This window comes from Arvicola amphibius, chromosome 1 (genome assembly GCF_903992535.2).
Source record: "Arvicola amphibius chromosome 1, mArvAmp1.2, whole genome shotgun sequence".
In the NCBI taxonomy this organism is placed as follows: domain Eukaryota; kingdom Metazoa; phylum Chordata; class Mammalia; order Rodentia; family Cricetidae; genus Arvicola; species Arvicola amphibius.
Window position 1 is genome coordinate 148,805,071 of NC_052047.1, and position 24,941 is coordinate 148,830,011.

Below are 24,941 nucleotides of genomic sequence, written 5' to 3' on the forward strand. Positions count from 1 at the left end.
GATGAGCTTGAGGCCATTGCTCTGAGGGACGGTGGAATCTGCCACAGAAGTGCCCTCTCTCCTTTTCTGTTAAGAATGTCAGAGGTCACTTTCTCCATAGAGGGCACTGGAGAAAGCCACATAGTCCAGGGCTCCCGGCGGAGCCCCGGATCCTTTGTAGGGCACCATCCGATGGATGCAGTACTCAGCCTGCTCAGCTGGGAGCTCTCGCCGCAGCTCTTCTGGGGTGATGTAATTCTGGAAAAGGGGAGACATTAAGGGCCCACAGGTCTTGGGTCATGCCCTAGCCCGCCAGTCCCTCCACCACATGGGATTCACCTTGTCTCCTGCCAGGATTTTGAAGGAGGCTACAACTTGTTCAGCTGTGTCTGTCTCGGCAGTCTCTCGGGTCATGAAGTCAATGAAAGCTTGGAAAGTCACAACCCCTGCTGCATTAGGATCCACCATAGTCATGATGCGAGCAAACTCCACTTCCCCCTGCAGAGACAGAGGGCAGGCATTTTGTCTGTAGCGCTAAAGCCAAGAGGGCCCCTCATGTCCCCTTTTCCATACTTGGCTTGTTATCACCCCAGTGAAAACATACCCTCTTCCCAAGACATTAATCAGCTTGGCTTTAGGGAGTCCTTCATGCTAGGCATAAATCTGCCTTTTGCCCAATTCCCCCTCTTGCTTGAGAGCTCCAATATTTCACAATTTAGCATTTTTCTTTGGGCGGGGGGCAAGCTAAGACCTTGATTTACTTTTGTGTTTAACCAGCCTTTGTGTGGGTGTGCTGAACAGAGATGGTTTATGTGAAGAGGGAGCCAGGCAGAAGGAGGGGAACCAATGGTATTTGTAGAAGTGGTTTGGGGGCTCACCAGGTCATAACCCATGGAGATGAGGCAAGCTCGGAAGTCATCAGGCTCCATCATCCCGTTCCGCTTCTGTAGAGGACAAATGGGTATCAGCCTTGGTCTCCAAATCCCACCAGCCCCCATCTCTTAGCTCAGGACTTGGGCTCTGCTGACCCGATCAAAATGGTTGAAGGATGCCCGGAACTCGTTGAGCTGCTCCTGGCTCAGACCCTTGGCATCTCGGGTCAATACCTGGTTCTCTACTTCATTGATGGTGCGAGCAATGGAGGTGAGCAGTTGCTCCCAACCCACACGAATGTGCTAGAGAGCAAGAGACAAGGCAGTCAGCTGGGTGGCCAGCTTGTTATCCTTACTTCAGTTTTACTTTGTTTGTTTGTTTGGAGACGGTATAGCCCTGGCTGTCCTGGAACTCTCAATGTGGATCAGGCTGGTCTCAAACTCACAGAGGTCCACCTGCCTCTGCCTCCCAAGTGCTGGATTAAAGACACGCACCACCACACCTGGCTGTCTAGTTGGTTGTATTCTTAATTCATTATGTGACATTGGAAAAGTTCTCCTCCTTATTGGGCCTTTGTCCCCATCTTGAAGTTCCCCTAAGTGACTCTAAGCAGCCCTTTCTATCTTAAAGTTTAATGGCTTATTATGTATTAAGTATTCATCAACCATGGCCAATCTTGTAGTCTAGTTTTAGGATGCTTTATGACTCTGAACAAGCCTCTTCATTTTCCTTTCCTTTCCTCCCTCTTCTCCCCACCCCATTGCCTCATGAAGCCCAGGCTGACTTGCTATGTAGCCGAGAATGACCTTGAGCTCCTGATCCGGTGCCTCTATCTTTTAAGTGATGGCATCATAGGTGTGCATCACATCTAGCCTGGACAAGCCACTTTCCATTGCTGGATAGCCATATTGCCATGGGACATCGGAAAAGCTTGCCAGGCTGAATTGGTAACCCTCCTGGGACAGATGTGCTCTGTCCATCTATGAGTACATCAGGCCTCCCCTCCCCTTTCTCCCAAGGGTGAGACCCCACCTCCATGCTGTAGACTGTGTGCTTGTTGTCAAAAACCAAGTTCTCCTGCAGTAGCTGGTGGTCACCCTCCAGCCGGTCAATGTTGCTCTTGTAATTGATGATGTTTTGTTCCTGCTGCCGTAGACCCGCCATCTGCTCCTCCAGAGAGCCAGCCAACCCAGCTGCCAGCCGCCCTACCTCCTGCAAGGGTACCCAGGCAGGATAAGAACTCTCAACTCCCGCAATCCCATTCACTGAGCTGACCCAGCTCTTCACACCCTTACCTCCACCTTTCCCTGGATCCAGGGTCCTATGGCATTGGCCTGGGCTGCAAACTGTCGCCGGAGCCTCTCATTCACCTGCTGCCGTGTCAGTTCCTCCTGCAGGGTCTGGTCACGGCTGGGTACAAGCTTTCGGACCTGGGAAGGAGAGTGGTTGTATCATGACCAAGTCTGGGGGCCAGGAGATGGTTCTGAGGCGAGATGACCTTCAGGCCCTCAAACCTCAGTTCTGGTTCTCATGAAGTAAACTGGGATAAACTCTGAGGCAAATGACTTCATATTTATAGACTCCATCTGTAAAATGGTGCCCAGTGATATAACAAGTATCACTTGTGGGTGATATGCACCCAATAAATTCTTTATGTCTATCAGTCCTGATAGGGAAATGGTGTTGGAGGCTTATCCAGTGCCAGGAGGAATCTGTGGCAGATCCCAGATCTCGATGGAGGTGGGCTTTATACCCCATATCTTGGGACACCAGAGGTTTCATTGATTCAAATATGCAAGAGGAAGTGGGGACCATGCAGCGTTGCCAGTGGCACTGACCGTGTCCCACTTATTGTTGATGTCCTGTGAGCTGAGGGTGATGTAGGGGTTGGCAGACTTTGGCCGCAGCCCATATGTTTGGCAGATCTTCTGGATCTCTCCTTGGATGCCCAGGATGGCACCTCGCTCTCGATCAGCCTCAGGCAACGTTGCCTTGAACTGTTCATGTGCTGTTAGCAGGCTCTGGGGAAGAACAGGAAGGATCAGCCAGCACAACTTACCGCAAGCAACAGAGGTGGCAGAACAGGGAACTAGGCCGTTTAGTAGTTGGTACAGGTGGTGGTGGCACATGCATTTAATCGCAGCACTCAGGAGGCAGAGGCAAGCAGATCTCTATGAGTTCGAGGCCAGCCTGGTCTACAGAGCGAGTTCCAGAACAGGCTCCAAGCCTACGGAGAAACCCTGTCTTGAAAAACAAAAAAAGCAAACAAAAAGAACCTAGGCATCTTGCCTGCTAGCCCAGCACTCCATAACGGGTTTTTCCTGCTTCCTGTTCCTGTTATCCAGGAACCCAAAGGTATGGCTGATGGGATGTGAGACCAGTTTACCTCCCAGACTTCTCCCAGAATACTTGCACTCACCTGAGTCTCCTCCACAGAGTGCACTAGCCACACGTCCTGCAGGTCCTCAATCGCCCCGTCCAGCCAGTTGTTGAAAGGTGCTGCCCGACGAGCAAACTCCAGCTGTAGCTGGTCAATGGTTTCCAGGAGCTTTTCCATCCTCTAGGGCCCAGGGGGACCATGTATCAGACCCTTCGTGGCTTGCTGGCCTCATCACCTTGCCCTCGGTTCCCTGGCCCACCTGCTCACCTCCAGAGCGTCTCTCCTCTTCTGGGTCAGTGTACCCAAGTTATCCCACTGGTCGCAGATGGCTTGGCAGCGGCTATTCACGGAGGCTGCCTCATGGTAGTCCAGCTCACTGTTGGGGTGAAAGGGAAATAGGGATAGAGCCAGACCCTGACCTAAGTTGAACCCTGGTGAAACCAAGGCAGGGTGAGGTTGCAGGAGTGACGGTTAGGGAGGCAGAGAGGAACTTTCTCTTCCAGGGGTCTCAGTGTGTGATTGCAGGAAGACTGGCACCAAAGATCCTCAGCTCCAGTCCCTGGATGTGGAGCCTGAGGTTTCAGAAGCAGGATTATGGGAGAAGGGGAACTGGAGGAGGTAGTTAGTTAGGCCAAGACTGACTGGGGTGGGCTAATATCATAAGGTAAAGGGGTTTCGCCATGAGCGTTGTAACTGAGGCATGCCAGTGGATAAATGCAGGGGTTGGGGATAGTGTTTCAGAAAGGGCATAAGAAGTAAAGGTGTGACAGGGGGATAGGGTGGGGCTCAGTGAGAAGGGGGCGGGGCAGCTCTCTGGTCACGCCTACTTGAGTTCCTGGGCCAGTGCAGCAATGTGCTCCACTCTGTCTTGGTGCGCTGCCAGGTCGCTCTCAAAGGCTTCGTGGTGCCTCAACAGGGCACGTACCTCCTGCAGCGAAGCTGACTCGTAGTCGTGTTGGTTCAGCATCTCCTCTTTGCCTGCTCAGGAAGAGAACAGGGTCCTGTCACCCAGAGGCTGCCATGGCTGGGGTGTGAGGTTTCCCAGCATACCCTAATATGTCAGCCGGATCGTTGGCATTGCTTGCCAATCCCAGCACCGTCCAGGATGGCCTTTGCTACAATTTTGGAATTACTTGATATCGCCCCCTTCCCCCACTCTTCTGGTTTTTTGTTTTGTTTTGTTTTGTTTTTTTCTGAGACAGGGTCTCTCTATGTTGGTCCTGGTGGAACTCCCCATGTTGACCAGGTTGGCCTCGAACTTGGAGAATCTCCTGCCTCTGCCTCTCAAGTGCTGGGATTAAAGGCGTGTACCACCATGCCTGGCCTTTGAACTACTCAGTGCCTCTGTGAACTCCTCAATCTTTGACTTGGCTTCTTTTGTTCACCACTGTTTCCCAGCACCTGACACAGTGCCTGACACTTGATGGATGACCGAGCCTTTGTGAATACATAGTTACTGTATGAATAAATAATAAATGCAAAAGTGTCTTTAAAGTAATAATTACTGTAATTTTTCAAATAAAGACCACAATCTTCATTGCAGTAGTGGTAGGGACACTTCATTTGAGGCCCTGTATTGGTAGGTGACAGATACAAAGGTTCAGAGATTGCGACAGAGTCATTAAACTGAAAATTTCAAGATTTTTTTGCTTGTTTTTGAGACAAGTCTCTTTCTGTATAGCCCTGGCTGTCCTTGATCTCACTCTGTAGACCAGGCTGACCTCAAACTCAGAGATCTGCCCACTTCTGCCTCCCAGGTACTGGAATTAAATGAGTGTGCCACCATACCTCGCAACTTTAGGAATTCTTATAAAAATATCCAAACTATTGTTATTCACTATTCCGTAATCCATCATTAATGTTGTTTATTTTAACAGAACAGATTGGGGGGTTGTTTTTGGTTTTTTGTTGTTCTTGTTGGTTTGGGATTTTCTTTCTTTTTTAAGTTTCCCAAGACAGGGTTTCTCTGTATAACAGCCCTAGCTGTACTGGAACACATGCTGTAGGTCAGGCTGGCCTTGAACTCACAGAGATCTGACTGCCTCTACCTCCCTAGTGCTGGGATTAAAGGCGTGTGCCACCACCACCCGGCTGATTTATTCTTTTGTAGGACTGCAATCTCTGATGGAAACCTGAATAAATAATGTTATTTATGGAGAGTGATGTATTTGACTTATGCAGCATTCTACATCAATATACTTTGAATATGACAGCGATGCTGAGATTAGGGACTTATCTTTGGACACCTGTTCCATATACAAAAGCTAAGTGACAAATTAATCCAAAAAGACTACAGAGGACCAGAGCCTGAGAGGAGGGAGATTAAGTTTTATAGGTAACAAAACCAGCCCCAAGAGGAGCCCAGAGTGCACTGTAGCAAGACAGGGTGGAAAGAGAAATCTGGTCTCCAGCCAGGTTTGGCAGCTCATGTCTATAATCCCAGCACCCCCAGCACTCAGGAGGCAGAGGCAGGTAGATCTCTGCCTGGCTTACATAATGAGTTCCAAGCTAGTTAGCACTATATAGCAAGACAATTTCGTGGTGGGGGGATGTGAGGTGGGAGGGGTGTTGGTCTCTGTGCATTTTGTCCCAGGAAAGAGTCCGGTCCCATGAGATGAACCTACCGCGGGTCCAAGCTTCATGCAGAGAAGCCTTCTGTTGGAACTTCTCAGCCAGGTGCTGAAGCCGCTGCAGACGCCTGATCTCTGAAAGCAGCCAATCCTCATAGCCCTTCTCTACCTGCTCCAGGCCCTGCCATGCATTGGCTATATCCTGTGTGGGAAACAAAGGTGGCTTCCACCACAGTTCACCCAGTATGCAGATAGGGATCAAGGACCCAAGGTCACCCAGGGCACTAGCTCACCGAAACCAGTTTGCCCTCAGAGGGCATGAAAGCAGGTCGGTGGCTCAAGCGCAGCTTGGTCTGCAGCGTGTTGAAGTTGATCTCCAGCTGGCACTTCTCCTGCACACGGGGAGGCTTGTGCAGGCGTCTATAGTCCCGGAAGTCCTCCAGCTTGCGCTGCATTGCACTCATACTTGGTTCACCTACGCGGTTCTCCAGCCATGGGACAGTGCGACGAATCCACTCCAGTAGCTGCCAGGACCAGAGCAAGGCAGAGAGTTCTGAGCTGACCATTACACCTTACCCACCCATCTCCATTCTACACATAGGCTGTGGCCAGAGGGCCAGGCCTCAGATATGTGGAGGGGACTTTCAAACTGTCCTCACTGGCCAGAGAATAGGATACGTGTGTGTGTGTGTGTGTGTGTGTGTGTGTGTGTGTGTGTGTGTGCTGAATCTAGGGTTTCCCATAGTCTAGACAAGCCGTCTACCACTGAACCACATCCCAGTTCCAGGACAATCAATCTCTGAGTCCAGGGGCCAAAATAGGTAGATATGTAGAAAAAGATCATATGTCTGCCTAAATGTCAGGGAAGGACAGGATCATTAAATGTATGAACAATAAGTGAATCAGGAATGACCAGGGGGTTTAGCTGACAGAAGGGCAGGAGATGGTGGGGAGGCAGGAACAGAAAGAACCTGGAAGGATGCTCTGCAGACTCATGCCAGCGGTTAAGGTTAGAGGAGTTGGGATGTTCAGTGGGGACAGGGTAAGGAACACAGTGGGAAGGGGCTCTCTGGCCCTAGCCATACCTCACTGGCTAATTTCTCATACTCCTCCATCAGTTTCTCGTTCTCTTGGTTCACAGCTAACACCTTGCAGATCCTGTTAGCAGCAGTCTCTGCCTGTAGTGGGGGAAAGGAAGAGGGCTGAGGGCAAGCTACCCCAGACACCCCAACCTAGCCTCCCTCAACAACTTGGCCTGTGTACAAATCGAGGAGGGGTGGTCACATCCCTAAGGCCTCTGTCCCTGAGCTCCCTGAAGGCCCATTGAGACAGTGGCCCTCCCTCCCACTTACAGGGCTTGGCACCTCCAAATGTTGGGCTAACACCAAGGTTGGGCTCTTGGACCCTACCCAGGCAGCAGTGCCCTCAGTAGAGCAGCAATGAGAGCTCCTTTACCTGCTCAGCACCAGCAAAAGCATGGTAGAAGCAGGAAACATAGGTCATGATGGCTTTCTCATCTGGTTTTGGGGTGTTCACAATGTCTGGGAAAGACAACAAGGTATATGTTTTTTTGTTTTGGTTTGGTTTTTTTGAAGCACAGAAATCAAATTCAGGGCTCTTCTCATGACAGGTAAGTGCTGCACCTTAGCAACATCCTCAGTTCTTGTCTTATGAAGTGTATGTTGACCAAAGCCAGGGTGGGGAATGAACCCAAGACTCTGCCTCTATGCAAAGAGCAACCTCAGGGTGACAAAAGTGGAGGTTACTACTCATGGGCTGCCTGCTACCCCAAGCTCTTTCAGGAAGCCTTCTATGATCACCCCAGGGCCTGGTGTGAGACCATGCATGAGGGTGCAGATCTGAGGCCCTCATGAGGGGTCTCTGATCTATGATCACTCCAGGGCCTGGCATGAGGGTGCAGATCTGAGGCCCTCATGAGGGGTCTCTGATCTCTGCCTGGTGCTCCCAGAAGCCTGTAACTCAGTCTCTCTGCCTCTTCTCTAAGTCTTATATTTCCTCAGGGGCCAGAAGCAGTCTCCTTGGTGCACAGATGTCTAGGATACCAAGCAGCAGCCACTCAGAAAATGTTTGCTGCTTCATTGACTGAACATTGCTTGGGCTCACGGAGCACAGTCAGAAAGTGCCCCAGAGAAGCTTCCAGTCTTGGGAACCAATATTATCCTGGATAGCCAGGAGACTGGGGTATGAGACAGAGGGCAGAGCCATTCCATAGAGGAAAGCCGGAGACAGAGGGCAGGGGTGTGTGATGGAAAGCTCCTGGAGACGAGGAAAGAGGAATGGAACACTGTGAAAAGAGCTAGGGGCGGTGACACATGCCTATAATTCCAGCACTTGAATGGTGGAGGCAGAAAAATCAGGAGTTCAGGGCTAGCCTCAGATACATTCTGAGGCTGAAGCCAGCCTGGGCTACACGAGGCTCTGATTTTGAAATGGAAGAAGGGTAGGGATAGAGTAAGGGGCAGGAGTGAAATATCACTGGAGGGGGGAGAGCATGGTACTATGTGGAGGTTGGACGGGGTCAAGTGTCTATTTAATACCTGTTCTCATCCACTCATCTCACCTTCTGCATCCAGCATCTTAGGGATATCCAGGTACTTTTCTGCCACCTCAAAAGCAGTGTTCAGGTTTCCAATTGGGTCATCCTAAGGAGGCGTGAGGGGGAAAAGTTGAAAGGTCAGCTGAAGGCAGAGACTGCAGGATTGGGTGTGTGACTTATAGAGGCCCACCTTGCGCAGCTTGGCATAATCAATGAGGTCTGGCCGGTGGCGGTGGATGAGAGCACAGAGGGCCAGGCCATCCTTCCAGCTGAATAGACAGAAAGGGTCATCAGGCTTGGGTTCAGGCTGAGGCCATGTTCTACCCTTAACCTAACAGCACCCTGGCAGAACTGCCTTTTCTGTGACATGCAGTCAAGTACAAATTCCTTTGTCTCTTATTGCTAGACCATCTCCTCACAGCTCCTTATAGTCACGATCCCTTCCCGTTCATAGGCTCACGCCAGACCAGTTTCTAGGTGTGTGGGGTATCCATGTCTTCTCTGGATGTCACAAACAAGGTTTGCAATCCTTGTTCAGCCCCATTCATTCACTATATCCTGAGTCCTCCTTTCAGAGGCTGTTCCAAGAAGTGAACTGGAGCCCATCCAATCGCTGAGGCTTGGGGTGGGGCCAGTCTATACCTTCATGGACCAGGGACCAGAGCTGCTCACTGAGCCCCCTCGATGCCGTCAAACAGACCTGGTATGGAAGTTCTGTACGTTGACATTGCGATAGGGCGCTGTTTTCCTCTGACACCAGAGAAGCAAGCCTTCTTTGGCTGAGGTCTCTGGGGGACAAAGGGACAGAAGTGTTAGCTGGGAAAGAAAGAGTCTGATCTGGCCCCGTCCATCTGCCTCCTCCTCTACTCACCCTCCACAGAGATGTCCTGGATGGCAAAGCGGAGGATGATGGTCCAGATCATGCCCAGGGTCATCTTCAGGTTCCCATCAACAATTTCTGCCAGGGACAGGGGTCAGGGTTGGACCCCAGGCCTTTGTGTCCAGGCCTCAGTGCGCGGTCCTCTGGCTCAGCCTCCTGACCCTTGTGCCATACCCAAAGTCTGATACCTACTAAACGCCTAACAAGCACTCAGTAGTCATCTGGTGCTATTTTAGAATGATTTGTTGAACACCTGCTAGGTACCAGGTGCTGGGCTGGCATTTGGGTACAGTTGCCTCTGACAGATAGGAATAATTATCTCCACTGGGTCTTGCAGAAGAAACCTGCTGACTCCCTCTGAGTCCTTGCCCAGGCCCCTCCTCTCCCTGTCTCACCTTCAGCGCCAATGGACACAAGCTTAACTCCTTTGCTGGCGATGAAGTCCAGGGCCTTGTTGACATTGGCGATTTTGTGGAAGCGCATCTTGCCCTTGTCTGGTCTGGGCAGCCTCTCGCCTGAGTATAAGGAGAGGGTAAGGGGCAAAGGTTATTGGAGGGGGCCTGGGATGTACCTCAGGAGCACAGTGTTTGTCTAGCCCGACTGAAGCCCTGGATTTGATTCTCAGCACTGAAAGTTTTCTTAGTTCAAAAATGCTGCTCCTAAGCTCTCCCCTCCAGCTCTCTGCTGCCACCGTTCCCGCAAACCTCCGGATCGAGCCCTCACCGGAAATGACCTCCAGGAGCAGCATGAGCTTCAGGCCATTGCGGAAGTCCTCCTCAATGTTCTCAATCTGAGTGCCCGCCTTGCGCAGATGTGAGTTGCACCATGCCGTGAAGGTCTAGGGACAGAAGACAGGAGTTGGACGGTAGGAACGGATCTGGGAATGGGAAATGCCCAGAACCGAGTCTGGTGCACACAGACCTAGCTCCTCCATTAAGATAGGTCCTAGAACTCAAGGCCCTGGATGTGAATCCTGGTCCAACTGGCTTGCTATGTATCCTTCTCCAGCTTCTTTCCTTTTTGGAGTTTTATTTCAGCTGAGAGAAGAGAAGTGGTGGCGGGCTTCTATAGGTACAAGTTTGGACTTGGGACCTCCCTGTGGTAAGGCAAGCACTCTGGCTTTGTTGGGAAATATTTCTTTAGACCAAGGATGTGTCACTGTGGTTGGTTTAATAAAGAGCTGAATGGCCAATTAGGCAAGACTTCTGCAACAAAGAGGTAGGGCAGGGGAGGGTGGGGAAGGGTGGGAGAAGAAAGGCAGAGTTGCCAGTCAGACATGGAGGAAGCAGGATGAGGAGGCCAGAGTAAAGGTAACCGAACCATGTAAAAGAATGTAGATTAAAAAGTATGGGTTAGCCGGGAAATGGTGACACACACTTTTAATCCCAGCACTCAGGAGGCAGAGGCAGGTGGATTTCTGTGAGTTCGAGGCCAGCCTGGTCTACAAGAGCTAGTTCCAGGACAGGCTCCAAAGTTACAGAGAAACCCTGTCTCGAAAAACCAAAAAAAGGGGGGGGGATAATTTAAGTTATAAGAACTAGTTAGAAAGAAGTCTAAGCTAAGGCCGAGCTTTCATAATTAATAATAAGTCTCCATGTCATTTTTGCGAACTGGCGACCCAAAGAAAAAGCCTGCTACACAGCTTTGTCTAATCTTAATCTCTGGAGATAGGATTAGAAAACATTAACACATTTCATGCCCTGGGTCCAGATAGGCCAGAGATGTGGTCTCTAAACCGAGAGCTCCTCAAGGGAATCATATCTAGTTGAGAGGTGGGAATCAGCTGCCAGGGAAACCTGGACATAAAAGCATTGCATGGGCAATCAACAATCGACTGTTATTTCAGAATGATTCATTAAACACCTAATTATCCCCCCTGGGTCTCATACAAGTGACTGGTTGACCAGATACTGCAACCCTCATGGGTCTTTCCCAGCACTGATAACCCCTCCCCTACAACCAGCCTCAGCTTCCACCTTGATAAGAAGATTGAGATATAGCTGCGTCTGTTGGGAATGGGGTTGTCTTAGGAGTGTGTATATACTTGCAAAACAACCAGGCCTTTAGACCCTGAGTGCTACACTGGCTCTGGATCCTTGATGGAGTCCACAGCTGGGCTCCAACCCCAGCTCACACCCCTTTCTGTGATCTGGGGCCAGCTCTTGACCTCTTCGTGGTTTGGTTCCTGAATTTTTCCAGGGTGGTGGTCAGACTCTGTTATGTCTCTGGCCCTTCTTTTGACCTGGAAGGATTCTGGAATTCTCTTCTGTTGTAGGATATTTTGATGGAACTCTGACACTCCTGAAACTAGGAATTCATGTTAAACCTTAAATCAGGAGGTGGAGCTAGTGACTGACTGGAATTGGCCATAGGAAAGCCGGCAATTTTGATAGAGAAGACATACAGGAAGGCAAGGGTGGGGACTTGAGTATGGCACTTCTCTTGGTCTGGACAAGGAAGATTGTCTTGCAGTGTCTCCAGTCAAAAAGCTAGATCAGTTAGTTGCTACTCAACCTCTCTGAGCTAGCAGGTTTTCACCCCAGCCTTTGACTCCCAAGTCTTTTTATTTTTTATTTTATTTTTTATTTTATTTTTTGAGACAGGGTTTCTCTGTAGCTTTGAAGCCTGTCCTGGAACAAGCTCTTGTAGACCAGGTTGGCCTCAAACTCACGGAGATCTGCCTGCCTCTGCCTCCAGTGCTGGGATTAAAGGTGTACACCACCACTGCCTGGTTTGACTCCTGAGTCTTACTGATAAATAGAAAGGATAGAGAGTTAATTTTGAACCTATATATCTTAGCTGCTGCAGAGCCAGGACCAAGAGACTAGAAGCTCTACCAGGTCACAGCCTAAGTGGCCGGGGGGGACACTAACTGTGGAGCCATGGGGCAGCAGGTAATAATTAAAATATCAGTAGATTCGTGTGCAACCACTAAGCTGGCAGAAAAGCATTTCTCCCACCATAAAACAGATGTTCTTGAGAGGTGGCCCTGGAGACCATTTGGAATTCTCTTTAGCCAGGTTGCCAGGTCTGGGAGCTGGAGTGGGAGAGGATGCTATAAGCACTGGACAGCTGTCATTGCTAAGGGAACATGATGAGCTTCTGTTACAAGGGGTGTAGAAGTGGGTCCTTAGTAGGGGACCCAAGCTCAAGAGATTGTATTTCCCACAGTGGCTTCTACAACTAGAGTCTGGATGCACTGGGTCTACAAATGGCAGGAGGTCAGGCAGCTTGGCTGGGGTGGGGTTGTGGGGGTTCATGGGGGCAAACCTGAGGCCAAGTCTTATGGATTCCAGGGTTTCATGTATTTTTGAACTTACCTTGTAGCCAGTGATAACAATGAACTTCTGATCCTCCTGTCTCCATCAAGACAGGCATGGAGACAAGCATGTACTACTACCTTACATGCATGTACTACCATACCCTGTTTATTTGATGCTGAGGATTCAAGTTGTGGATTAACTCATGCTAAACTAAGTCAGAACTTAATCAACTTAATACACCAATTAATTATATCCCCAGTCCCAAATATGAGTTTTAGTAAGATGTAGTCCTGCCTTGAAGGAGTTCACAGTCAATCAAAGTCAAATTGTTCTCTGAGGTGTACCAATGGAGACAGGCAGAGGGATCTGGGGTGGAGGGGGATTGTTCAAATTAGGTGGGGGCTTCTTGATGGAGGTTCACATTGAATCTGTGATGGAAGAGCAGGAGCTGGTGCAGGTCCAGGAAGGGCAGCCAAGGGCATGTCAGGCAGGGGCAGACACAAGGGGAAATGTGCAGTGAGAAACAGTTGTTCCCTCTGTGGGGCTGCAGCACTGTGGCCACTGCTGGAATGAAACTGGAGGTGTTGGGGTATCGGTGGTGAGAGACAGACCGGAGGGGTGGCAGGGGCCAGGTCATGCATGATCCTGGGTGCTAAGCCAGGGAGTTTAAACTTGATCCTGAGAGCCACAGAGAGCTGGCAAAGCTTCAGGCAAGAGGGAGGCATCAGAACTTAATATGTTTGAGACAAGCCTCCCTATGCAGCTCTGGCTATCCTGCCACTTGTTATGTGAAACAGACCATCTGAGAGAGGGCTGCTGCCTGCCTCAGTCTCTGAAATGTAGCCCAAAACTAAATTTAAAAGCTCACTCTGGTTGCAGAGCAGAGACAATGGTTGTTAGAATGGAAGGGGGAAATGAGGAGGTGAGAATGGATACAAGGGATAGAAAGCAAAGGGAGTGGATGTGAGGAGGTGTTGGGGGTGTACTTTGTTTCATTCTGGTTTCAGACCTTCTTACTACCTATTTGTGGGCTTGGGATCATGGCCCAGTGATTGAAAGCACTGGTTGTTCTTCCAAAGGACCCAGATTGGATTCCCAGCACCCATGTCAGGAGCCATTATAACTGCCTGTAACTCCAGCTCTAGGGATCTGATACCCTCTGCTGGTCTCCATGGGCACCCATGTACATACACATAAATAAAAATAATTCATTGTTCCAGGACAGGCTCTAAAAAAGCTGCAGAGAAACCCTGGAAACCCTGTCTCGAAAAACCAAAAAAAAAAAAAAATTCATTAAAGTAAAACTTTTTTTAAAAAAAGATGTATTTATGGAACATCTGGGATGTAGCTCAGTGGATAGAGTGACTGTCTTGCACACAAGATGCCCCAGGTTTGACTACTAGCACCTCTTCAAACCTGGTGTGGTAGTGCAAACCTGCAACCCCCAGCTTAGAAAGTGGAGGAAGGAGCCCAACGGTGGTAGTGCACACCTTTAATCCCAGCACTAGGGAGGCAGAGGCAGTAGATCTCTGTGAGTTTGAGTTAGAAGTCAACCTGTTCTACAGAGCTACTTCCAGGACAGCCAGGGCTACACAGAGAAACCCTGTCTTCAAAAACAAAACAAACAACAAAACGAAAGAAAGAAAGGAAAGAAAAGGAAAAAAATGGAGAAAGTGCTGGATAGATTGCTCACCCGCTGTTTTGTTTCTTTTGCAGAAGACCAGGGTTTGATTCCCAGCACCCACTTGGTGGTTCATTACCACCCATAACTCCGGGTTCAGGGAATCTGATGCCCTATTCTGATCTCCTCAAGCACCAAGCATAGATATGATGCACATACATATACACAGGCAAAACACCACAATAAAATAAAATCAATAAATCTCATAAAACTTTTAAAAGGAAAGAAAGAGGAGGCAGAGGATAGGAGTTCAAGGTCATCCTTGGTCACATGGCAAATCCAAGACTAGCCTGTTTTGTTCTTAAAAAATGTTAGCGGGGCAGCTGTAACAGCCTGGGCTACATGAGTCCTTAAATATTTATGAGCCAATTGTTTTTCAATATGGTCAACTGAAGAGGACTCGGGTATCAGGGGAGAATGGGAGTGCTCCAAAGCTGGAGACCTTGGGTCCTGGAGTCATTGAAAAGCAAGAAAGCAGTCACCAAGAAGCATTAGGATCAGGGATGGATGGAGCAGACCGCTACCTGACCACAAGTATGTTACAGCCTTGTTCAACAATGTGGAATGAGGAAGACATAACCCACATGTCCTTATCTACAGGGCTGCTGACTGGTTTTCAGAGCATCAACCCTGTTTTATTGATGACTTAATGGGGTTGTTATTGGACGCTGATGATGGATATAGGGGTGGCTATAAATTGGAATGAAAGGATGGTTGACAAAGACAAGAGACAGGCAGATGTCATGGTAGGGACACGTAGCCTTGGATCTGGGAGAGGGCTGGATGGCTGGGGGTGGGGACAAGAGTTGTTGAGGAGTAATTAGCAGCTGGAGCCAGGGGCAGGGATGACATCACCGGGGATTGCCGAATTCAGGGACCACAGCCATGCTTGGAGACAGGTGCAGGGAAGTGAGGGGGGCAGGGTAGAGGGTGGATCACCCCAGGCATCTCAGCCCAGTCAGCTCAATCTCCCCACCCCTGCAGTCAACTTCTGTCATCTAACCCAGAAGAAATGCTCTGGTTCTAAATTCTGGGGTTTTTAACTCCTACAAATTCCGCTAGGTACACCAGCACCTTGCCCTTTCCTGGAATAGGGCAGAGTTGACAAAAAGGCATGTCCAATAGCCTCATAGCTGCCTTCCCTATGCCTGGCCTGCAGCTCCACAACACTTTCTCAGTCTGACTGGAATAATTTTCTCTTTAGGGAACCCAGGTGTCTTGCTCCCTCCGCTAGGGAGCTAGGAGAGAAAATAGTTCAGGGAGGGAGGGGGCAGTGCCCTACAAGGCTGGGCCTGGGCAACAGCTGCCCACATGGTCCTCTTGAGCTCCCCCAAAGGTGCTGCCTCAGCACAAGTGTCCATCTGGGTCCCCGGGTTAAGTTACTGGTAAGGGGACCCAGGGCTCCCCTCCTCCCGACCTTCTGGCCTTTTCAGCAGACTCAGGGTTTCTAAGGCAGGGAGGAGTATCTTGGGAAAGAATGGGGTGGGGCAAAGGAAAAGACCCTCAGATGGGGGGAATTATTTTTCTTCCTCACAGTATATAATAGGCTGTCTATCTCTGCCGTTTTCTGGACCCCAGTTTCTTTAATCTTCAAGTCTATAGAGGCACTGAGGATGCCACCCTGAGCAGAATACATAGCAGAGGATGAGAAAGAGTACGAGATGGTTCTACACCACACACAGTTGTGTGCCTGGCATGTTTCAGGATTGGGTCTAGGGATACTTAACTGGAGAGTGGGGTGGGTGTATAGAGGGACATAACTTCTTGAGACCCCTTCACCTCCCACCCAACAAGCTGGATTTCTTGGACCTTGTCCAAAATCTACTTTCACCGGGAGAAGTGGGGCAGTGGGCTCAAAGGAGCTGAGGGAGGGGAGAGGCCTTTAGGGACTCCAGAAAATCCTTGATATCCTAAATCCCACCTGAGGACTCCCAGCCTTTCTTCTAGCCCTGGGGATAGCAGATGACAGGTGGGCAGAGCCTGGACTGCGGAGTGGCAGTCTAGATTGAAGGAAGGCTCTGTCCTTGAACTGCCCAGATACCCAGGAAGAACTGCCTGGCCTCTCAGCCTCAGTTTTGCCTTTGGGAAATGGGTGAGCACTCACTTTCCGCTGCTGTTTCTCCCAGGCCGGGTCCAACAGCAAGTCACGGTCCCAGTCTTCCTCCTGTTCCATGTATTCGCCGCCCCCGCCGCCCGAGAAGGGCCCCTCCCCGGCCCCCAGACCCTCGGGCTGCATAACCATCATCATCTTGCTCAGGATCTTGGCTCTGCTCCGCTCCACTGGGCGAGCTCTTGAACGCTCAGGCCGGGTTAAGTAGGGCCCGTCCCAGCCCCAGATCAGATTCGTACTAAATATGGGGTAGGTGGGTGGGGCCAGATAGGGGGCGAGGGAGCTTGGGTCTGGACCAGAGAAAAGATTGCCCTGAAGTCAAAGATTGCGGAATCGCGGAGGATGCTGAGTGATTACTGGCCTTCACAGAGGGGGTTCGCATTTCAGCTCTGCGGTTAGCTTGCTGTGTGATCTCGGGAGAGTCATGGACCTTGTCTGTTTCCTCGTCTGTAAAGTGCAGTCCAGGTGGTGGCTGCAGGCCATCCTAAAAGCTGCCCTTTGGACCTGAGTCTGCCCTCCTTCCCGCACTGCGCGCGCGAGAGAGACAGACCCTCATTTCTGTCTCACAGTAACACCGAGGCAACAAGCTGTTTGGGAAGTTTTCTAGGGTGATGGAGACACCCGAGCTTGGGGCCAGATGATAGGACCAGCCAGGTCTATTAATACCGGGGCGGCTGTAGAGGAGTGTGGGGAGAATGTGCTGAGCCGGGAAACCCCGACGCCACGGGTGCTGCAACCCAATCCTCCCGACGTGGCAGCCAGCCAATCCAAGGGGCGTGGCCCTCGCAGTACGCTGGGCAACCACCTCACTTTGACACCGGGCGGCAGCACCAACCGGATTTCGCAATGTTTCGGCCAGCCAATCACTTCTTTGTGTCTGTGGACCCTCCCTGCGAATCGGGCGGCAACGCACCCTTGCAGATATCCCATTGGTCGTGGTAGACGCCTGTCCACCGCTATGCCCACCCCAATACGGAAGCGGTGGGGTCCCCGCGATCTGACGGCGGGTGGGTCGTAACCATGGGTGAGCCCTGGGAGTCTCGGGGCGCAGAAGGAGCGCCCACGCGACTGCCGCTGGTGCTCACCGCGCTGTGGGCCGTCGCCGTTGTCTTGGAGCTGGCCTATGTGATGGTGCTAGGGCCCGGGCCGCCTCCGCTGGGACCACTGGCCCGGGCCTTGCAACTGGCGCTGGCTGCTTATCAGCTTCTTAACCTGCTGGGCAACGTGGGACTCTTCCTGCGCTCCGATCCCAGCATTCGGGGCGTGATGCTGGCTGGGCGCGGCCTGGGCCAGGGCTGGGCGTGAGTGTCGGGCATGGGGGTCTTCGGTCGGAAGGGGGTTCGTAGGGTCAGGGTGAGTGGGGGCGCTGGGACCAAGAGAGGCCCCAGAACTTGAGTTGCCAGAAACCAGATGGCATTAGCATTCGGGTTGTTAGAGCCAAAGAATTCCTTCAGAACCTGGCATCTGCTACTTATTCATTTAGATGCTGAGCGGGCACTGTTCCGGAGACTCAAGTAAAAACAGATGTCCGACCTCCTGGAGTTGATTTCAGTTGCGGAAGGGGCAGATACTACATTATAAGCCCAATAAATAAGCAAATTGTGTAAAAGTGATGGTAAAAGAGGATGTGAAAAAAAACAGATCAGGCTAAAAAAGGCGAGGAGCGCAAGTTTCAGTTATTTTTATTATTTTTGTCTGTATTTATGATGTGTGTCCAAGTCCAGGCGCGCATGCTACGGGCGCACATGTAGAGGTTGGAGGACAACTTTTGAGAGTTCTCTCCTTCCATTTGGGTTCTGGAGGCTCAATGGATCATCAGGCCTGTGCAGCAAATGCCTTTAACTCCTGAACCATCTCCCCAGCCCAGAGTTTCAGTTCTAAATACATGGTCAATTTTCAGCACAAGATCTTTAGGTGATGGATTTGTTAATTAGCTCGATTTAGTTAACTCACATTTTACTAAAAACCCACAGCATATGCAAATATGTTAAGACTAACTCATCATTTGCAAGTAAAAACAAAAATATAAAAGTAGCCGGGTGGTGGTGGCGCACGCCTTTAATCCCAGCACTTAGGAGGCAGAGGCAGGTGGATCTCTGTGAGTTTGAGGCCAACCTGGTCTACAAGAGCTAGTTCCAGGACAGGCTCCAAAGCTACAGAGAAACCCTGTCTTGAAAAACAACAACAAAAAAAGAAAGTAAATAGGTGGTCAAGGGAACCTCATTGAGGCATCTGCGCTATGAGGTGATAAAGTTAGCCACTTGGGAAGTTTTGAACTGGTTTCTGGGAGGAGGAAACAGACCACCAAAGGGCAGAAGCCTCTGTCTGTCCAGAATATTCCCGAGAGGAGAGAGGAAAAGAGATGTTAGTGGCAGAAGCACTTACAAGTCATTGAAAACTTGTTTTTCAGTGGGCATGCCACCTCAGACCTACAGTGCTAAAGGTCATGGTGCCTGGCAAGATTGTTCCTGCTTCCCCAACATGGCCTCTGGGGCACTCAGAGCTCTTGGGGCACTAACTAACTTGTGGTTCTTCCCCCTCCCCCGTCTCTGCAGTTACTGTTACCAGTGTCAAAGTCAGGTGCCACCGCGTAGTGGGCACTGCTCTACCTGCCGTGTGTGCATCCTTCGTCGTGACCATCACTGCCGCCTCCTGGGCCGCTGCGTGGGCTTCCATAACTACCGGCCCTTCCTGTGCCTGCTGCTTCACGCTGCTGGTGTCCTGCTCCACGTGTCAGTGCTGCTAAGCCCTGCCCTGTCAGCCCTGCTGCGGGCCCACTCAGCCGTCTACATGGTGGCGCTCCTGCTGTTGCCCTGGCTCATGCTACTCACAGGTGGGGAGCTTTCTGAACCTTGCAGCAGCCAGAGACCCTTGCGCTGTGCTGGGGACCAAGGTCCCTTCCCATGGGAGGTGGGGTGCCCAGCTGGTTCTCTTGGGCAATGCTCTGGGGACCCAGCCCTAGTGTCATTTAGGGAGAGAGGGAAGCCTCATACCTAACTGAGTGTGAAGAACTGTGCTTTAGCCGGCGGTGGTGGCTTATACTTTTAATCCCAGCACTTGGGAGGCAGAGGCAGGCTGATCTCTGGGAGTCCGAGGCCAGCCTGGTCTACAAAGCTACAGAGAAACCCTGTCTCATAAAATCGAAAAAAAAACAAAAACGAAAAACAAAACTCTGTGCTTTACATGGGGCTCCAAGACAAGAACAGAGTTCTCCCTGCAGAGTCAAGGATCCCAGAGCTTGCTACAGAGGAGGCTAGTATGAGAGCCTGTTGGGTGTTGGATGCTAGAAGGTTATCTTAGGGGAGATGGGCCTAAGTCCTCTGTCCCAGATACCCCAGCCTCTGGAAGCCCCTGAGGTGCTCCTGTTGGTCTTCCATACACTTCCACACACTTCTCGATGGTTCTGTGTTTTCCGAGGCTAGGTGTTTCTCTGCAGCCGTCATAGCCTACTTCACTGTTCCCTGTGACTGACTTGGTCTCCAGGACTGTCAGTCCTGGGATCTGTTGAAACTGTCAGCAATCCTGTCCATGCCTAGATGACTTACTTTGCCCTTCCTTCTTCCCTCCCTCCCTTCTTCCCTCCCTCTCTTCTTCCCTTCCTCCCTCGCTCCCTCCCTTCCTTCCTACACAGTCTTGTTATGAAGCCCAGGCTGGCTTTGAACTCACCATCCTCTTCCTCAGCTTCCCAAGTACTGAGGTTGCAGGCGTGTGCTTATTACTCTTGGCTCCCATTTCTTGGTCTCCATCTGTGTTTCACTTTGCCAACTCTCACATCCACACCACTTGTTGGTTGGTTGGTTGGTTGGTTGGTTGGTTGGTTGGTTGGTTTTTGAGACAGGGTTTCTTTGTAGCTTTGGTGCCTGTCCTGGAACTCACTGTGTAGACCAGGCTGACCTCAAACTCACAGAGATCCACCTGCCTCTGCTTCCTGAGTGCTGGGATTAAAGGTGTGCACCACCACCACCACCCTGGCACAGCTACTTCTTGTTAGAACCCAGAATGTTTCATCTCCACTAGCCATCCCTTTTTGATTTATTTAATTAAAAAAAATTTTTTTGTATGTGTTTTTCCTGCTTGTATGTCTGTATGAAGGTGTTGGATCCTTGAGTTATAGACAGTTGTGAGCTGCCATTTGGTGCTGGAAATTGAACCCGGGTCCTCCTGAAGAGCAGTCCGTGCTTTTAACCACTGAACCATCTCTCCAGCCCCCATCCCTTTTTGTGCCCTCCGCCTTCTATCCTTTCTACTTGGTTGTTACCTTTCTATTCGTCTTGCCTGTCTCATCTTCAGTGCTGCTGTTTTCAGTAGTCCTTCATTTCTGTCTTTATCCTGCCACTCTCTCAAGCATCCTAGCTCATCTTCCTTCCCCTGGCTACTGAGAGCTGCCAGATATACACGATGCCATGTTCATAGCTAGGTTAATCTTGTTCTCCATTTGAAGCTCAGGTTGGCAGGAGTATTGAAAGTTTGTGGCCAGCCTGGGTTACATATAGGGCCGAAGGTGAGCCTGAGCTATGTATTTTGAGACCTTGTCTCAAAGACAGAGAACAACAATGTTCCTGTGCTCAGCTCTCCCTGGTGGGCTGAAGGACCCGCATTTTTTAAAGTTGACACCCCCCTTACTGGAGACCTCTGCTTGTTTTGTCCATTCCTCTTCCTGTGTCCCAGCTTTCTTCATTGTTTTTCTTGGGGTTCCCCTACCTTATATAAACTTGTCCTTATTTTGCCTCCTCCTTCCAAAGGACTTGTGCAGGTGTGCAGCCGCTTTCTCCCGCCTCCTGCCTCTCCTTGCTCTCACCTGGCTTCTGCTCTGCCTTTCCTACTAGAGAAGCCAGAAAATCCAGCTCTTTTCTTGCTTCTAGAGGACCCCTCAGGCTCAGGAGCTTCCAGTGCTGCACTTTTGATGTGCTTTGCCTTTGGGTACCTACAGCTCCGACTTCCCTCCTTTTCGGTCTTCCTTTTGCCTGGTCTCCATAGACTCTGTACCCTCTTGTCTCCCTCCACACACTCTGGCATGCCCAGCTGCTCTAGGAGCTCCTTCCTCCAGGTCTCTACTGCACACAGATCTGCTGGGCAACAGGACTTCTTCGTAAACGGCCAAATCATTGACTCTGTCTCCTGAGAGTCTCTCCTGGACAGGACGTTCTCTCCCCCTTTTATGAAAATAGATGAAATCATTTTCTCTACCCTTACTATTTTCTCGCAGAGCATTTCTGCCATGGTTTGGGGTGGATATGTGTGTGTGTGTGCACGCGCATGCGGAGGTCAGAGAAAACCTTGGGCACCTTCCACCTTCTCTTTGAGACAGAGTCTCTCATTAGCCTGGAACTTTGACAAGTAGGCCAGACCAGCTAGGCGATAGACTATAGTGTCCGCCTGTTTCTGCCTCCCATTCAGTCATCACTAAAATTACAGGTATATGGTACCACATCCACATTTGTATGTGGGTCTGAGGATCTGCTTTCAGGGTCTCATGCTTGCAAGGTTCACTGAATGAGCCATCTCCTCAGACCAAGTACTCTTTTATTGATACATCATTTTAGTCATTTGGAAGTGTACATTTCATAGATTTTAGTGTTCTAAATATCCTAAATATCTGTATTTAGTATGTAGTGTAGTGCAGCCATTACCACTGTTTAATTTCAGACTATTTTCACTCCATAGAGAAATGTAGTGATATTAAGCCGCCCACTTGTGACTTCCTAGAGCCCCTCAAGCCCTGACAGTCATTAGTCTTCTTTCTGTGCATGCATTTGTCCATTCAAGACAGCTCACAGAAATCACATCCCACAACCCATGGGCCATTGCGCCTGGCTTCTTTCACTTAGCACAGTGTTTCATGGCCTCTGGTGGTCATTTCAGCAGGAACTAGCTGCCTGCTGAGGCCAAGATCGATGGCAGGTATAACTGAGTAAATGAATTTACAGACTGGAGTGGGAGGCAGGCAGGGTTTGGGTTTGGGGAGGCCAGCCAGCTGCTATCTGAGACCCTTTTTGTTTTCTTCCCACAGGCAAAGTGTCTCTGGCCCAGTTCGCCTTAGCTTTTGTGGTGGACACATGTGTGGCGGGTGCACTACTGTGTGGTGCTGGACTGCTTTTCCATGGGATGCTGCTGCTGCGGGGCCAGACCACATGGGAGTGGGCTCGGGGTCAGCACTCCTATGACCTGGGCACCAGCCACAACCTGCAGGCAGCCCTGGGTCCACGCTGGGCCCTAGTCTGGTTCTGGCCTTTCCTGGCCTCCCCTTTGCCTGGAGATGGGATCACTTTCCAGACACCAGCTGATGTGGGTCTTGTGGCTTCCTGAGTCCAGGTAGAGCTAGAAATGACTAGGGGAGAAGGGAGCAGAGGAGGGAGCTGAAGAACTTGCTTTCAGCTTCTTGCCAGCCACAGGAAAGAGGCCAGGTCAGCCCTTCGTGCCTATAGTGTGCAGCTCTAGCTCCCTCCTGAACCTGCCCAGTGTGGCCTCTTCCATATCTAGAGTTCAGACGCTGCAACTCGGCCCCTTTTGGCAGAGGAGGGTCTGCAAAGGGGTCTACTTGGCCTGTCTGTCTGCCCCTCTACCAGGCTGGTTCTTGGCCTCCCCAATCTTTGTTGGGTTCCTATCCCTCACTTTATCATTTTGCTTGCTGTTTTCCAGTTTCCATGTTTGTCAGGCCTGGAGACTACAGAAGACATGAGACCCTAATGGGCGGGATCCAGGCAAGGACAATTCCAATGTGCTCTAGAGGATAGCACTCCAAAAAAACGTCTCTGCAGCAGGGGTTTCCAGGGAGCTATTGTAGCTCTCCTGTACGTGGGTCCAGAGTTAGGATCGTTGTTTTGTAAGAAACATAAAGCTCTGCTAAGCCATGTGACAAGACTGTGGGGAAGAAATGTAGACTTTGCTGGCCTTAAACTCAAAGAAATCCACCTGCTTATGCTTTCTACTTTCTGCTTTTTTTTTTGAGACAGGGTTTCTCTTTGGCTGTCCTAGAAACTCACTTTATAAACTAAGCTGGCTTCAGATTCAGAGATGCACCTGCCTATGCCTCCCAAGTGCTGGGATTAAAGACGTGCACCACCACTGCCCGGCTTTGCTTCTGCTTTCTAAAAACATTTTTTTTCGAGACAGGGTTTCTCTGTGTAGCCCAGGCTGTCCTGGAACTCACTCTGTAGACCAGGCTGGCCTCTAACTCCAGAGATCTGCCTGTCTCTGTCTCCCGAATGCTGGGATTAAAGGTGTGCGCCACCACCGCCCGGCTTTGCTTCTGCTGAGTGCTACGATTAAAACACTCACCACCATGCCTGGACTAAGAGGTTAGATTTGAACCCAGATCTTTGAATCTGCCTTACTTTTCAGAGCTTAACTGAGTAGGAGAAACATGAAGGCAAAACAAACCAGCTTCCAGGTGTTTCAGAGCCTGTGAAGAATGATTTTAATATTTATTTGTGTGTGTGTGTGTGTGTGTGTGTGTGTCTGTGCTCATGAGTGTGCTTTTGTACATGCATGGGCATGCATATGTGGATGCCCTTGGAGACTAGAAGAGGGCATTGAATCCCCTGGAGCTGGACATACAGGCTGTTGTGGGTACTAGAAACTAAACTTGGGTCATCTGTAAGAGAAATATATAGTCTTAACTACTATGCCATCTCTCCAGCCCCCTTTTGTTTTAAAACATTTATTATTATTATTATTATTAATCATTGTTATTATTGAGATAGGATCACCTTTAGTATCCCAGGCTGGCCTGGAACTTTCTGTGTAACCCTGGCTTCCCTGGAACTCACAGCAAACCGCCTGTCTCAGACGTCAACACAGCCGGCTTTCAGCATACTGTAGAAATATGGTACACAGCTAAACATGACTGCTTCAGCACCCCAGGCATCTATTTGCCGTTAGACTCACCAAATAATAGAGACGTAAAAATAAAATAAATTTGTAAAGGGAAAGAAGACAGATGTTTGTATACCAAAGAGCCTGACAATGTTTTGAAACATGACAGAGGTTGGGAGCTTGTCTTAGCAGAGAATTAAAAATCAAAATTACGTGAAGAGAGGGGAGGGTAAGCAAGGCAGAACTTCCCCAGCACTAAGAAAGGTGAGGCGAGGTGTTGGGCTAACCTTGGATGGGGTTTTGGACAGTTTGTATCAGGAGATGTGAGCTGCTCCTCTCCACAGACCTCACCCACCCCTGCAGCCACCCTTCTGGAGTGCGGTGGTATCTGGGATGTTGTGGTAGGGTGATAAGACAGATTGGACCAGAGAAGCTCTAGATCTCAGGGGCGACAGAAAAGATAGGAATAGGGGCTGGGTCACAAATAGAGCTAAAGCCATGGAAAATGTTGGCTGTCGCCTGCAGATAATCAAATGCCCTGTCCCCAGGAGCCTACCCTCCAGTGGGCTTTGCCTGTACTTAGAGGTCATTGTTTGCCACTCAGCATGCTTTGTTACTTCTAAGAGATTAGAAACACATGTGTTGTGTGTAGCAGATCTGGTGTCCTCCTCTACCCCTCATGCTGCGGAGATATGAAAGACTCCCTGGAACCCTCACCACAGCTTGTCTGAAGTCCCTGCTGTGCCCTCCCTGGTGGGAGAGGAGTGTGCCAGCTTTTTAGATTTGACCATTAAAAGCCCACCCAGAAATAATCAGTGGAACCAACAACTGTG

At 50.2% G+C, this 24,941-nt stretch overlaps 2 protein-coding genes across 2 annotated transcripts; one reads left to right on the forward strand and one right to left on the reverse strand.

Moving 5' to 3' along the window:
- Window positions 1–2: 2 nt before the first annotated feature.
- Actn3 (actinin alpha 3) lies at window positions 3–16,725 on the reverse strand. Its single transcript, XM_038332832.2, has 21 exons — window positions 16,288–16,725; window positions 9,963–10,077; window positions 9,635–9,754; window positions 9,231–9,317; window positions 9,060–9,147; window positions 8,550–8,628; window positions 8,384–8,465; window positions 7,258–7,343; window positions 6,888–6,980; window positions 6,096–6,326; window positions 5,857–6,004; window positions 4,060–4,210; window positions 3,500–3,608; window positions 3,272–3,412; window positions 2,691–2,873; window positions 2,148–2,282; window positions 1,885–2,064; window positions 1,008–1,154; window positions 858–923; window positions 319–477; window positions 3–237 (listed from the first exon to the last, which is right to left on the reverse strand). Exons 1-21 carry the CDS (start codon window positions 16,429–16,431, stop codon window positions 79–81), a joined length of 2,703 nt encoding a protein of 900 aa, XP_038188760.1. The 5' UTR covers window positions 16,432–16,725; the 3' UTR covers window positions 3–78.
- Window positions 16,726–17,260: 535 nt separating this feature from the next.
- Window positions 17,261–23,360, forward strand: Zdhhc24 (zinc finger DHHC-type containing 24). Its single transcript, XM_038314498.1, has 3 exons — window positions 17,261–17,594; window positions 18,849–19,126; window positions 22,304–23,360. The coding sequence occupies exons 1-3, from the start codon at window positions 17,314–17,316 to the stop codon at window positions 22,597–22,599; spliced, it is 855 nt and encodes a 284-aa protein (XP_038170426.1). The 5' UTR covers window positions 17,261–17,313; the 3' UTR covers window positions 22,600–23,360.
- Window positions 23,361–24,941: the final 1,581 nt, after the last annotated feature.

Excerpts from the sequence above, each read along its gene's own strand:
- Actn3 (XM_038332832.2), bottom strand. The coding sequence starts at position 16,431 with ATGATGATGGTTATGCAGCCCGAGGGTCTGGGGGCCGGGGAGGGGCCC. Across the intron at positions 6,981-7,257 it reads CTTTTGCTGGTGCTGAGCAG|GCAGAGACTGCTGCTAACAG; the intron begins GTAAAGGAGCTC and ends CCCCCACTACAG. Across the intron at positions 2,065-2,147 it reads GGATCCAGGGAAAGGTGGAG|GAGGTAGGGCGGCTGGCAGC; the intron begins GTAAGGGTGTGA and ends GTACCCTTGCAG.
- Zdhhc24 (XM_038314498.1), top strand. The coding sequence starts at position 17,314 with ATGGGTGAGCCCTGGGAGTCTCGGGGCGCAGAAGGAGCGCCCACGCGA. Across the intron at positions 17,595-18,848 it reads GGCCTGGGCCAGGGCTGGGC|TTACTGTTACCAGTGTCAAA; the intron begins GTGAGTGTCGGG and ends CCGTCTCTGCAG. Across the intron at positions 19,127-22,303 it reads CTGGCTCATGCTACTCACAG|GCAAAGTGTCTCTGGCCCAG; the intron begins GTGGGGAGCTTT and ends TTCTTCCCACAG.